The following is a 15,133-nucleotide window of genomic DNA, read 5'->3' as shown; positions in this document are numbered from 1 at the left end:
AACACCACAGAAGTCAGGATCATTTTTTCAGCTAGACTATTGACCAAATCTTTGCCATTTGTCTTGAAATGCTACCTGTGGAACTGATGATCCCCCAATATTTACCCACATTTTTCAAGGCTAACCTTCAAGGAAGGTCACAGCACCACCAAATATGTAGCAGGAGGCTGACTCAGAGGTTCAGGCTATTTATCCAGATGTAAAGGATTTCCTACCATGGATAAACTGGTTTTTATGAACCCTAAATCATGCCCCATTCCTCTTTGTTACCCATTCAGAGATGGGATTTACCACTCTACTTCTGAGCACCTGGTACACGCAAACCTCAGCCGTGAGTCCTACCCTCTAGACTGACACAGAATAAAAAGAGCCAGCAGGTCAAAAAATAGCAAGAAAAGAAAAGAATACAGGTTGAAACAATTAATGAAGAAAATCAGAGATACATATACTGTTAGAGCTGCAGTTTTATACTTTCAAAGCTGTCGTTTGTTGGCTTTCTGAGGGATACAGAGACTGGTGATTTTGAGAATTCAAACGGACTCCAAAAAAAGAGCATGCAAAAATCCGAGTTCACAAACATGCGGCATCACTCAGTGCCCTGCCACTCCTGGGCTGTCCACCTGCCTGGCTGCGGGGCGAGGAGCTCGGGGGTCCCCTGCCAGCATTCACAGCATGCAAACTCTGGGCAGTGGGAGATCAAGAAGGTGCATGTTTGCTGCTGAGGAGCAGGGGTGGGGGCAGAGACTCTTCCAGTGCAGGTGTGGAAGGATTTACGCACAAGTAAGGTAAGATCTACGTGTCTGTGTCTATGGCCGTGGGTGCACTAAGGGATGCTGGTTGGGAAGTCCCTGAAAACACCTCGCAGTTGTCAGCTGGATGAAAAAGATGCAAACTCTGCCTGTAATAAAGCCCTGAGCTAAAGCTGTCTGTCCCCCTCGGGGTCTGGAAACAGAACCATTCACAAGGCCAATGTCAACGCTCAGGGGAGCCCGTGTCCCCTAGGTCTGGTGGGACGGGCTGAGATTAGTCCTTCTCTAGCTGCGTAGTAGAGGTGCTAGATAGGCAAGCTGTGGCTTCCAAAGGCCACCAGGCTAGGAAAGGTCAATTTGTCACGGTCAGAGAGCCAAAGGAATGGTGACTGAGCAGAGGCAGGAAGCTGGTATTTCTCACGCTACTAACTGGACATTGTACAGTGCAATCAATTTGGAAGGATTCCTTGGACCTTGAGGAGGGGTGGAGCGATAGGGAGGAAGGGGTCTTTAAAAAAAAATAAATTTAAATTTTCCATTTTGCTCGCTTTTCTTTCTCTTTTTATTTTTTCTTTAATTTTCCATTATTTGGTAAATTTAATTTCCTGGCCACCTCCCTGGCTGAGCAGACACTGGCTTGGCTAGCCCAGCCCAAATTCCCCATCCTCATCCCTTTGCTTCATGCGCTCTGCACAGCCGGCGGCCAGGGAAGGCTCTAATTTCAGGGCGGGCAGTGGGGAGGCTCTTCCACCTTTTTTTTTTTTTTCTTTCTTTTTTTTTTTTACTCATCTAGTACCTCTATTAAGCAGAGAAGTGATCAGAACGGGTGGTAGCAGGGTAGAGGGAGAATGAGCCGTGCAGCTTTTGATTAGTTTCGTGCGACGCATTTCCCGTGGTACCTAGAGTTTCCTGAGCAGCATCCGCATAGTGACTCTCTGCACGGTTTGCTCTTACTGGAAATGAGGGGAGAGTAAAAATTAGACCTGGAAGCAAATGCCAGACAGGAAACTTTTGATTACTGACTCTAGGTTTAAAAGACAGGTGTTTTGAGGGCCGGGTTCATGACAGGATTGTTTCTGCTTTGAGTGTTCAGTGAGGAGAAAAAAAAGAAAAAGAAAAAGAAAAAAAAAAAGAAAAAAAAAGTAAATCAAAAACCAAGAGGGTTTCTGAAATTTGTTTCACTGTGATCAGGAAATTTAATTAATAGACATTAGGCATTCTGCTCATTGAGTTCGTGGCATCAGTTTATCTACAATTAACTGCAGATTAAATTTATCTACAATTAAACTGCAGAAAAACCAAAGGAAGGTTTTTCATCTGCATTGGAAACAAAAAAATACTCACTCTTCCTCTAAACATATAAAAAATTCGTAAGATTGTTCAAATTGGGTAAACCATGGAAAGCCAAAACTTCGACTTGTTTTGCCAAATAGAATCCAAAAAGTTAAAATGTCTTCTTTTTTAAAAAAAAAAAAAAAAAAAAAAAACACTCACAAAGAGAGCTAGTTAATCTGCAAATTATTTGCACTTTTCATATGGGAAATACCATTATATTAAGCCTGGCATTGAAAAAAATCAAAAAATAGATAAAAACAGGGTGTGGTGCAGTCCCTTATGGGAAGGGAGTTGAACATCTGTGTTCACACATCTGGTTTTGGTAATGATTTTCAGACAGGCCCTACCACTTCGGGGGAGTTGCTGACTTTGAGGAGGCACCACCCATCCAAAAAAGCTCCATCCCAAACAGCTGCTCAGGCACTGCCCTGCCAGGAGATCCCCACCAGCACCAGGGTCCTCCACGCCATGGAGCAGCCCTCTACCTGTGGAAGGGGAATGACGTGGCCCCATCACCCCACCAGGCCACCAACCACCAGCAGGCAGCTCTTGCCAAATTCATGGGCAGACTGGAAAGGCTGAAGGGCATCAAATCCCAATCTTGTTGGGTAATCAGAGGAGCTCATGGGCACAGCATCCCAAGCAAGCTCAGCCAACTCCACCCTCGGCATCCTGGGGACTGCTCAGGTGTCCACAATGGGACCCTGCATCCCCAGGGAGCCCCAGGGGTCAGGGGTGCTGCCAGGGCTGTCCTGGAGCTGGCGTGGGAGTGGGATATTGAGCATGCAGAGCCTCAGGGAGACACGTGGGTTCCTCTCCTCTCAGTCTCCACTGCAGTCCCTCCAGAATGATGCAGTTCCTTCTGTGCAAATAATCCGCTCCCCTAAAGGCAACTGATTATTTCCAGATTACTGTCAGTCCCAGCATGAGTCTCTGACACCAGTTAAATTGGTTAGAAGGCCAAACACCAGCCCAGGCTCATGTGGCCCATGGGGTTCCCATGATTGACCCTGGTTTCCATGGGCAGTAGAGGTTTGGGACACCTCGGACATCCTTGGCTGGATGAGCAGGGGCCCACTGAGTCAACCAAAGGCATCCTCCAGTGCGTACAGAAGCCTTAATCACACCCCTGGAGAGAGATCTTGGGGTTGTGTGTATCTCAGACAGACATATACACACACTGAGAGAGAGAATACACACAGATATACACACACAGTACAAGGGACCCAGCCCAGCATTCACCCAGAACACGGCCAAGGTCCTGCTGAGCTCACTGGGGTCGAGGACAAACCACAGCTGAGAACAACCTTCCAAAGAGGTTCCTCTCATTACCTACAGCACTGAACTCATGCTGGACAAAGTAATCTGAGTTTTAGCTTCCCGCTTCCCTGGAATCCTTCCGTTTCTTTTTCTCTGATATTAATGTATTACTGCGATCATTTGGTTCATTAATTTTTAGCTTTTCACCCAATTGTACTTTGGAAAATGCAAGAGCAAGAAATGTGGTCGTGGATGCCTTCAGATGTTTCTCAAGCCATCTGTTCAAGAGCATCTGAAGCCCACATTTCACACAGGAGCCTCCATAGCCCTGTCGAACCATGTGTCTGTCTTTTGGACATTACAATCAAAGCAAAACAAACAGAAACGAGATGCCACAGCTAATTTTCAGCCTGATTAACGGAAGAGTAATCACCCCCCATTACCATTCTGATCTGCTGCCTTTCTGCAGCAGGAGGGGTGAGAAAAGCCCTAGCACGGGGCAGGCTCCCTTCCCTGGGGATATGAGGGAGAGTGGATTTGTATTTGGACCCTGCAGGGCAGCAGTATGGTCCCAGAAATTAGGATGGGTGCCAGGGCCCCGGCAGCACAGCCAGCCTGGGGAGGGGCAGGGAAAGTGAATGGCTGGGGCAGGGTGGACACAACACCCCAAGTGATGGGCAACAGGAGGCTCTGAAAGCATTTGTTTTTTAACAGGAGGAAAATAAAAAGGGGGAAAGGGGTGCAAAGCATGTAGAAAAAGGTCAGCATCTCTTCTGCTCATCACAGCCTAGGCTCCACCTCTGGGGGAGGTGAGCTCCTGGCCCCCAGCACAGAGCATTCCCAGCACTCGGATGTAGATGCAGACAAGCTCGTGGTGGAAAAACAAAGCAGAAACCATAGAGAAAGGATGTAACCTGTCTCTCAGTTCAGCTGTCCCATTTTGCACCAAGACTAAATCAAAAGCCACCCAAGAGAAATTCCAGGTGACCCCAAGCCTCTGCCACACTGATCCCATCAACTCCTCACGTCCTCCTAGCCCAGGCAGCAGCTCTCCCAGTGCTGTGTGGGCAGAAATCAGCACGGCCACAGCAGCATTGGGGTCAGAGGGCAGGACCCCAACAGCCACCCTGTGCACTGGCAGAATGCTTGGGATGCTCCCTGACCTCACAAGACAATGATATCCTGCATAGCATAATCCCATGTGCCATGCCAGCATCTCTTCTCTAGATTGAAATATAATCAGGTGAAAAAGCTCTTTCTGTTCCATTTGCTGCAGGGGGTTTGTGGTGTATCAGTTATGGAAAGAAGGATATAGGAAATCAGCCACTCCCTACACACCACTAAAACAGGAGGAAGATCCAGCTACCTCCAGGTGTTAAGACTCTTTCCTTACAGCGATGGAAATGCAAAGTGGAAAATCCTTTCCCAGCTGAAGCAGTAAAAGTGTGGAGCTGGGGTCTGCTAAGAGAGACACTTCATCCCCAGGAGCTTCCTGAGTGAAACATCACCAGCAAGTGGGTGATTAACTGTCAGGTGGGCAGAGAAACAGGATGAGTTCTCTTTGCTAAGGGCAGGATGACACACTGAGCATCACCGGGAGGCTGCTGGAAATTCGAGTGGGTGGAAGATTTGGGATGTGAATGTAAAAGACCCAGAAAATTTTATTGGGGAAAATAGGCAATTTGGGCCCCTTCCCCCCAAATGTAAAATTCCTTCCTGAGGTCTGAGGCATTATCAGATGGAAGGAAAAGGACGTGGGAAGAGATAGAATTGGTATTGTCCTAAGAGAACAGAAGGAAGGAGCTTTGGTGCTGCCATGGCAGCAGAACTGAACGATGTGGAATAAACTCTAAAGCTCTGCACAGCAGCTGCAGACCCTCAGCTTGAACCCTCCTTGGGCTGGGGTTTTGCAACAAGACCCATCAGTGTCACAAGAGACAGATGCACCACAGGAGCAGGAAACAGCACGTGGAAATTACTCTGATGAAGGACCTATAAATAGTAAAAAATACTCTGAAAAAAGAAAGGGAAAGACTATTTTTACTTCCTTCTGTGACATAAGGTTGAGAAAGTAAAAAAGTGATCAGGGAAAAACCTGCAACTTCTACAAAGAAATATTGTACTCAACTTCAGGTTTCAAGTCAATAACAATGAACCCTGCAAGACAGGACCAAGATTCAAAAACTAGAAATAAGGCTAGTGACTCAGAAATAAGATTATTTAGTCTCATTAGATTGCAGGGATGATGGCTGGTGTAACCTGTAAGGGACTGTCAGACATCAAATTTCCTTGGCTATGGAGCTGATGGGGCTGAACAGGGATTTTTTTCTCACTGCACTGTAAGAATGTGGATTTACCCTTCGATGCATCCAAAGTTTATTGCTGGCTGAGGCAGGGCAGTGGAGCAGCCAGACCCTGGGATGAAATTCTGACCCTCCTAATGCCACAGGCAGATTTCAGCCAAGATTTCAGCCTTGGTCTGCTCCCAGAGAGCCGTCCCCAAATAACACTCCCTGCTTCAATAATGCTGGATGGAGGCTGCCTTCACTCGAGCTACACGTAAGACCTCAAGAAAAAAAAAAAAAAAATCTGGGTAGTAGAAACATGATCTTGGAGATTTGGGTTTTTTGGCAGGAAAATAGATGGAGTGCTACAAAGGTTCTGCTTGCAAAGTAAAGCTCAAATGAATGACAGGAAAAAAAAGGAGGGGAGAGGGAGAAGAAAGGAAGGAAAGACAAAATTTTCCACCCTTTAGTCAGCAGTATATCTACCCAGATATCTTTGGTTGGCTTTTATGCCAAGGAAATATCAGCTTCTGGCCTCTTATAAGCTAAGAGGCATGGCAGAGAGGTACATCTGCAGAATGCCAGGCTCTAGCTGTACTTCTGAGAAATGTATTCGTTGTTTACAAAATTTAGGCTTGCTTTGAGGAATGAGATGGAATATCTGAAAGCCAAGCAGATGATCTCCACTGATCACCAGTGAGTTTGTGTCTCATCAGCCAAGAAAAAAAAAAAAAACAAACCAGTGATTCAGTTCCAGAACTGTTCTTTAAAATAACTGGAAAATATAGGACAAAAAAAGAATCCCAGAATTAAATATTTCTAAGTGGATGAAGAGTGTCCTAGAAGCATCCCAAAAACCAGCCCTGCTGCTTTCCCTGGGAGTTGTGAAGGGAGAAAAGCTCTACCACCAGTGAGATTTAGGGCTGCCCTTGGAAGGTGCTCGCCACGATCCAGAGCACGCTCTGCACCGTGGGCTGGAGGCGTGGAGGGAAGATGGAGCAGGGAATGTGCCTCCTCCCCAGGGAGAGGGGTGGACAAAGGGTGTCTCTGCCATGCCACCTCGTGCCGTGCCAGAGAGCCCTCCTGTGTCCACGGAGCAGCAGGTCCACGCCGTGCCCCGCAGCCAGAGCAGCTCAGGAGAAGTTGCTGATGCGGTGATGGGGCGATGGCTTCATGTTCCCCACGTCACCTCTGCCCAGCACAGGTGACAGAGACACGGGCAGAGTGTCACTTCTGCCCAGCACGGGTGACAGAGACACGGGCAGAGTGTCACCTGCCCCTGGGCACGCATTGAGCCTGCGTTATACCGAGTGACTCAGCTACGACCCCAGCAACAAAATAAAATAAAGCAGCGTAACCCAAAGCCCTGCTGTCACCCCCGTGAGTGTCTGCCAGCTCTGCCTGTGCTGCCACCACTCTCTGCAACCTCCCCCCAGCCTCGCTACCCTGCAGCTCCAGCCCGAGGCGGACTGGAAGGAAGGTATGTATGATTTAAGGTCCAGCATACACGTAGATACATCGGACTGCACAGCACAGGAAAAGCACGGTAATACCTAGGAATGCTTCCCTCGATGGTGCCACGACATGGTACACACACGCACACACATAGAAATCTACAGGGAATGCATGGGCATGGCGTGTTGGCAGTGATACAGACCTTGGCGATGGTTCAGGCTGCTGCTCTTTCCTTTAAACAGAAGCAATAGTACATTAGCATGGTGTCAGGTGGCAAAAGATGTTGCTGCTTCACTGTTAAAACATAACGAAACGACAATACCAAACAATACAACTAAGTGGAAGTTGTGGACAGAAGAAAGGGAAAGGAGCACTTAATTCCTGGAGTTTCTGGCCCGGACAGAAGATCACTGGAGACTCACACAACCTCAGAGAAGACACATACAACGCACAGGGTTGTAGATTTCACCCCAACCCATCCTTGTGGCTCTGCACCACTGAGACACCTGAGGGTCGTGTGATTTGTGTGAGCACAGGAGGACTTCTGTGGGCTCAGAGAGCGGCCCCCTTCCTTTGGAAATGCACTGGCCTCATGTTTCTGCACATGGGGAAAGGTTTGGATGGTTCCCATGACCTCAGTGCATTCATTTTTCCTCCCTGGCCATCGGGACAGAGCTCATGTCAGATCTCTGAATGCATGGATTCACACCAGGTGCTGGGGTTGGACATGGGTGGGAAGGAGCAGGGACTCCTGCCCTGGGATCCTGACACCTCAGCTGGGGTTTATGCCTCCAGAGCCTTTGGCAGCTACTTTACCAAAGTAGTTGGCAAAGGCGACGTGGAGGGAGTGGGACACCACAGTCTATGTTTGCAGTTTTGTATTGAGATCCGAAACTGCCCTGAAAAACACATTGAGGACAAAGTGAGTTGAATGCCTACAAAAGGGCAGCCAGGACCAGGACACTGCAAGCCATGCTAAGGCCACACTGAAAAATACCCCACACCTTCTCCCTGAGCAGGCATTGTGGTGATATTTCCCTCCAGCAATGAGGAAAAGCTGCTCTGCCTTCAGCTGCTGTGATTCACAACTCCTACACTGGGGAGTGGTGTTTAGTGGGGGCCTGGAGCAGCCCTGCCCCTGCAGCCCCCCAGAGAGGGAGCAGACTGTGTTTCTCAGCAGATACAGCTCTGCCTGCCCTCACACTGGTGCCCTCTGAGTGTGATGCTGCACCAGCCCTGGCTCTGCCACTGCTCAGCAGTGACCACTGAGACCTGCACAGAGCCCGACCCCTCCCTCAGCTAAAGGCAGCAGCCTGGAGACATTAATAAAAATTTATTTTCCACCCTCTGCTTCTTGCTCAGAAAAAGCTTGGAAGCCCAGCCTCAGTCACTAGCTCAAATACTCACATTTTAAAATTTTCAAGCTGACCCAGGGGTGTATTCTTTATGGAGGCACACAGCTCAGGGCAGGCCCCATCCCACATCTCCCAGCTGGTGTCGATGCCCACTGGCACCTCTCCATCCCTCCCAGGGTCTGCACCTCCCCATTCACCAACAGGGGCAGCCTTGACTGCTCAAAACCCCCAAGAATTATCCCTCCCAAGCAGAGGGTGAAGGTGCAGGACTCCCACCCTTCTGGGGGATTCATGTAAACCTTGCCACAGCCAATTTAGCAAAATTGTCTCACTGCTGCAACCCTGCCTGCTGTCACTGGAGGGAACAGAGAATGAATTAACACATCATGGGCCTGAGTGTCCTCGGAGTGTGGTGAGGAGCAGAAAGGTCAGAGGAAAACTGGGATCACTACCTCCACCAGCCCCTTTGAGACTATGACTTTGAGTTGTCAGTCGAGCACTGTGACATTGCTCCAGAGCCAAGTTAGGCTGAAGGAATTCATGTAGAGCACGGGAGAGGGGCAGGGAGGAGGTCACTGAGTGACACATGAGGGACCAGCTGTCAAACCTCTTTCATCTTCCAGGATGTCCATATGCAAAAGGCAGAAAGGAAGAAAGGAAAAAGGAAAAAAGGGAAAAAATATTGCAAAGTGTGTGCGTTCCAAACTCTCTTAACTCTGCTGCTAACCTGAATGTCAGTCCCGACTTGCTCTTCAGGTTCCTCAGGAGCTCCAGCTGGTTCAGAGGAGGGATGAGTCTAGAAGGAGAAAACAAAGAGCATTAATACCCAGACAGAGCTGATCCCAGAGCCTCCTGTCTCGGCAACTTCCCCTGCTGCCCCATCCTTTCAACCAGAACCAGCTTCGTGCCACCAACTGCAGCTGGGGGACAGCTCAGGAAGGATGGAGAGGGGTTTGGCTACTTCCAACAGTGTCCTAAGGCAGAGCAGTGGGGTAAGAGAGAGAAAGTGACAGCAAGAGAGAGAGAGAAACTTGTCTGCACCACTGGATTTTGAACCTCTCCAAAACCAAGCAGCTGCCAGGTGTCCTGGGCAGCCAGGTGGTGTTTTGTCAGAGCGGTATTCTGGCAGGTTGGCACTGCTAAATGGAGAGAAACTCCAGCTTTGGGGGAAAATAGCAAAACTCAACCCTGCTGCTCTTGGGCATGTGGGAAGGTGTGGGAAGGCATGGGAAGGAGCAGCTTGTGGAGCAGAGAAAACAAGGACTGGGGTTGGGAGCATCCCAGGAGAAACAGCAGTATGCTCCAGAAGTTTAACCAGTTCCCTACTCTCCACGTCAGATTTTCGCCCCAAAATGAGACAAAATCTTGTGTCACTGCCTTCTAGAAACCACAGGGCTTCTTTCCCTTCTCAGTAAAAAAAAAAAAAAAAAAAAAAAAATTAAAAAAAAAATTGACAATGGGAATCCTGGTAAAAATAAAAATCCAGTGAACAAACATCCTGTGGCCTACCCTGATTTTGTGCCTAAAAGCCATGGAATTAGCTCCACATCCATTTTTTGGGTTCTTCCCTGAGACCTTGGGAGACCAGGGCTTGTTCCATAAATATTTAGTATTGATATTCCCAGCCAGGTTTTCAACCAAGAGAAACACAGGCTGGAGGTGTGAGGGGGAGACTAAGAAATGAGGCTTCTAATAAAATAAAGGGAGAGGTATTCATGCCCACATTTTTTCAGCCATGATGAGACCAATAGTTTCACACTTTAACAAAAAAAAAAAAAACCCAACTCAACTGGAAGAGCCTCTTCTCTGCAGATCCTCAAAACCACAGTGGTTCAGCAGAGATTTTGTGTTCACAAGACTGAGGCAATCAGAAAATTTTCCAATTCTAAGTATGGAGAAAAGAGTAAAAATAGGCCTGAAAAAATTTTGGCTCGGCTCCCCAGTCGCTTCCATCCAGAGAAAAGCACATCCTGATCTGCTGAATTAATGATCCTCTTCATTCCAGACATCAGGAAGGAGCTGACCTTGATGCAGTGGAGCTGTGCATGAGTGCTGGGCTGTCACCTCCCTTCAAACACACCGTGGGGTTTGGAGGTGCATTCCAGGTTGGGAGAGGTGGTGCATAAAATCCAGCACAGGGTGTACTCAGCAGGTAATGAAGGGTGCACAGCTCTTCTCTGGTGAATTAACTCCTCAGGGAGGTCCATACCCAGCACAATAGAGGAAAATTGCCCCACTTTCTCCAGCTGAGGTTGCAAATCCCAGGCTTTCACTGGTGCTAGTCTCAGCTGAGGAGCTCATTAGCTCAAAAAGACTGAAGGAGTCAGGATTCCAAAAGGAATTATTTCTTTTGCATCAGCCCATGGTGTGCAGTGTGCTGAAGGTGGCCACCTCTTGGGCCACCATAGATGCTTCCATGAGGAAGTACAGACACACAACAAACACAGAGATTCACCATTTCTGTGGCTGCTTCATGGGCCTGGTACACATGAGGTGGAAATCACCAGTATTTTACTGAAATAATTATTATTAAAAACAGGTGAAAACTTACACATATACTTGACCTGAAATTTCATCCCAACTAAGTGCTCAGCCTAACCTATCACTGCAAGAGCAGCTTGGGGAGCAGCTACTGCACCACACCATTTCTCCAGAACCTTAAAAAACAACAACAACAAAAAGGCAGAACTCTGCACAGCTCTTGAACTGAGCTTTGCTGTGGAATGCTGGATGCATGGCACCCTGCCCTGGTGTGTGCTCAGGGGACACAAATGCCACTGTGCCAGGTGCAGAAGGAACCTCTGTCTGGGGCTCCTCACATTTTCTCTCTCTCCTCCTGGTCCGTGTGTCACTGGTTAGCGAGGGAAGCGCGTTCCGGTTAAGGGGGAGCTGGCTGAGGGATCTGCACACCACGGGACACACACACAGCTCATGCCACCCACCACAGCAACACTTCTGAGCTGCTGCAGGTCCCCCCCAGCTGCCTCCACCACCCCTCCCAGTACAGCACAGAGAAAGGCCACGCTAACTCCAGGTGCTGGCTCCCATATCCACAGGGAAAGGCGGATCCGCTGTTCCTGGGCGCACAGAGAACTTTTCAAGCATTGGGGGACAGGAGGGAGGTCATGCCTCGGGCCAGGACACCACCAGAACCCCACAACACGAGGAGGGCAGCAGCACACGACACAGTGGGAGCTGTGCAGACACACCACGACACGCACACGGACGCCACGATGATTTTTTTGAACAGTCCCAGGATGAACAATTAAGGAGATAGTGACAAGGGGATGGGTGCTGGAATGGGATGGGAACCTAAATGAGCCTCCATGCAGTGCTGGAGTTCCTATAAGGAGGCAATTTTTGCCTTAACCATGACTTTATGTCTCCAACTGAAGCTATCTTTCATGACTGAGAACATTTATGGTGCTTATAAAATACTTCATTATAATAAATGGAATGGAAGCAGCACATTCTTATTCCTCTCCCAGTAGTAGAAAAATGTCTGAGTCTCAAAACAGGCTGTTGTTCAGCACAACAGGAAAATATATTCTTAATATTAAACTTGCAGTTCATTGATGCAATTTGTTATAAATTAAGCACACAGAGCAGTAAGTGTGATTTACTAAGGCTGTAAAACTTGCATCTGTGAAAACTGGAACCAAGTTTCGAAATCAGACACTAAATCACATCAGCTCTAGTGGCATTACTGCATCTAGTGAGGATTTAAACTGCTCTAAGAACAGAGCTTGGCCTGCAATCTTGAAATGTAAGTAATTTATTTCCCATCTTAAAATATTAACTTGACTACACCTTCAGATACCCATCTCATATAAAATACGCCTGTGATTTGCAAATCTACTCCCTTCTGCAGAACCTGAGATAATATTATTTATCATAAATCTTACACAACCACATCCAGGACTTTGCATTTGGATTTATCCCAAAAGGTTAAGTCCCAGATTGAATAACTGTAGCTAATAACTGCTTAGCTCTAGATGGGTCTTGGAACTAAAAACTAAAATGGAAAAGTCCTGCTGAGATGAAGTATTCTTTCACAAAAAAATCAGATTGGTTTACTGGAAGAAATGAATGATCATATCAGTTTAGCTACCCAGATCTTCCTCTTCTCCAGGTTTTACCCTCAAAAGCAGGCACAGCTGCTCTGGAGGTTTTAATCTGTGCTACCACTGATGTGCCCTGCGGTGCCACCACACCAGCAAACTCATAACCAGCATTACCAGGTGGGCACAACTCCTGCAGCTCAGAGCCAGAAAAATGACACAATGAAGGATGGGAAAAGAGGGCTGGAGAGAGGGAACACAGGGGAGTGAGGGCAGAGGAAAGTGGAAGATGCATGGGGATGTTTTCTTGTTGCATGGACTGGGGGAGGTTGGAAAGACCATAAAGAAATCATCCTTAACAAAGCAAGCTTATCAAGCACGCTCCCATTCTCCTCCCTCACATCATCATTTTGGCCATTTCCCAACACTTGTGTGTACCAACAGCTAAAATGTAAATGGAGGTGCAGAGGGTTGGTCTGTAGCAGCAGGAGGGCACGTCTGCTTTGGGCTTTCACTCATTCCTTGGGAAAAACTCATCTTCAAAGGTTTCTGTCTTTTTGTTTTGGTTTTGGTTTTGTTTCATTTTGTTTTTAATTCAAGGCTTTGTATGTTACAGTCCCAAATGGAGAACAAGGAGTGACATGACACACACTTTCAGAGTCACATGCACTTCATACCTGGAGGCACCATACGTTTGCGTTTGCGTGCTTTTCAAGTGTTTTCACCAAAGAAAACCAAAGGGGTAAGAGAAAGAAAAACAGGGGGGGAAGTTGGGGTGGAGGAGAGGGGGAAAGAAACAGAATAAAGAAAATTAGCATATGAACGAAGTGTGTCCCCGGGAGCAGATGCTGTGGGCAGGCTCACAGGTGAGCACAGGAGCGTGGACTGAGCTGGCTCCTGCTGTGGCTGGCTCAGGAGCCACAGCACACCCGTGTCACCCTCGGGGACAGGCAGCTGGCACCTTGCTCTGAGAGCAAATGGGCACCATGGGGCAGGGAAAGTGTGGGGGCCTCCCAGAGACCTTCCATGGGACATCCTCAACCCCACCAGTCAGGGATTCCCTGGGCTGGGCTGCTGAATGGGCAGGACGTGCCCATGGGTTTGATTTTCTTAGTGAAGGCCAATATATGATAGTATTTCAGATCAAGGCCCTGCTCTCATGAGTGACAATAAGAGCAGATTTTTTTTCCAATAAATCCAGTGGCTGATGCAGAACAGGTTATTTATGATATCTGGGTGCACCAAGCCAACTCTTGCATCACAACCCAAACCACACCTGCACACACAGAAGCATTGTGCATATTTCAGAATTTGGTTCTGCCGCATTCTGGATTTAAAGATGAAATCTGGGGTTCTCTCGGAGGCCACCACATTTTCCCCCAAACAAATCAGAGTAGCTCTACTGCAGTGATTGGAGTGATGCTCTGGAGCCATGTGAGCTCCTCCAAGGCATGTGTAACAATTTTCTCATATCAAGCAGCCAAGCCTTTCCAGAGATGCCTTGGGAAGAGAGATGAGCTAAAGGCACAGGCTCCTGCTATGAAGAATAAGCAGCTCAGTGTTGAGCAGAAAGGATGCTGAGGTAGTGGTGACTGCAGATCATCCCTGGGCACCAGAGAGAGGGATTTTGAGTTCCTCCAGCCCACTTCCAAACCACACTGTGCATTGCAGCCACATGTCAGCAGCCATGGCCTTAAGGGGCTGCTGGGCTTGATGTGCTGCTATGCCTGCAGCAGCACCAGCAGCAGCACAGGGCTGCCAGTGCCTGCCAGCTGGCTTGGGGAAGTGGGGAGGCAAGGAGAGATGGTCAGTGTGAGTGATGCAAGCTGCAGCCAGGACATACAGTTACTCCCTTTTTTTAAAAAAAAAAGAAAAAAAAAAAGAAAAAAATCCACTTAACTTATTTGACAGCATTCAAAATGGCGGTGGAAAAAAAAACCAATTTCATTGAGGACTGGAAAAAAAGGCAATCCATTGGTGCACCCAAGGCTCACTCGCCCAGGTGATGTTCACTTGATCTGTGCACAAACAACAGCTGGGATTTAAGGCAGAAGCTGAGAGTCCAGAGAAATCCATTCCTAAGGAAGCCCAGGGTGACACTGTTGTGTGGGGCTGAGCAGCACCCACAGCAGCAGCCAGCAAAACTGCTACAACCCTGCTACAAATCTGTCCTGCCTTCTTACACAAGATAAGCAGGCTCTCCAAACTACATTTCTTTTTTTCTCTTTCTCCTCCCCAGAGTTTCTATTTAGCCTTTTCTGGAGATCTTCAGCTCAGATTTCTTCCTGCATATTAGCTCTGTGGAAATAGAGGTTTTCACAAGGGGGTTGTGTAGCAGGTAATCAAAAGGGTGTCACTGCATGTCTGGCTGCATGGCAAGTTCAGTATTTCAAAGAGCAGTAAAATCTGGCAAAGTCCACTGAAAACAAGCCCTGAGTGCCTGCATTTTGCAGTGGATTTTGGGCCAAGCTCCATCCTCATCCTCTCCAGTAGCTGACCCCAGGCAGCAAAGGTACAGCCAGAAGGTCAGGTACTGGGAGGGAGAGTTTCAATGGGTGGGTTTAATGTTATTGGAAAACAGCTTTGTTCTGTTCTGTTGGCTTGTTGTCGTTTTGGGTTTTTTTAGACACAAT

General features: G+C 47.9%; 1 protein-coding gene across 8 annotated transcripts in view; it reads right to left on the bottom strand.

Moving 5' to 3' along the window:
* The window catches only part of KCNQ2 (potassium voltage-gated channel subfamily Q member 2), a 68,728-nt gene that overhangs the window by 20,461 nt on the left and 33,134 nt on the right, over positions 1 to 15,133 (bottom strand). For 3 of the 8 annotated variants that reach the window (XM_066330841.1, XM_066330845.1, XM_066330847.1), the window contains exons 9-11: positions 13,178 to 13,207; positions 9,167 to 9,235; positions 7,287 to 7,316 (exon numbers count right to left, since the gene is read on the bottom strand). In XM_066330841.1, the coding sequence (XP_066186938.1) occupies positions 7,287 to 7,316; positions 9,167 to 9,235; positions 13,178 to 13,207 (129 nt within the window). Of the gene's footprint in view, positions 1 to 1,648; positions 1,703 to 7,286; positions 7,317 to 9,166; positions 9,236 to 13,177; positions 13,208 to 15,133 lie in introns of all 8 variants that reach the window. The other 5 variants (XM_066330842.1, XM_066330846.1, XM_066330843.1 and 2 more) reach the window with 2 other exon arrangements.

The sequence above is a fragment of the Sylvia atricapilla genome, chromosome 16, assembly GCF_009819655.1.
Source record: "Sylvia atricapilla isolate bSylAtr1 chromosome 16, bSylAtr1.pri, whole genome shotgun sequence".
In the NCBI taxonomy this organism is placed as follows: Eukaryota; Metazoa; Chordata; class Aves; order Passeriformes; family Sylviidae; genus Sylvia; species Sylvia atricapilla.
Note: the sequence above shows the minus strand (reverse complement) of the source record. Positions and strands in the feature narration are given on the sequence as shown.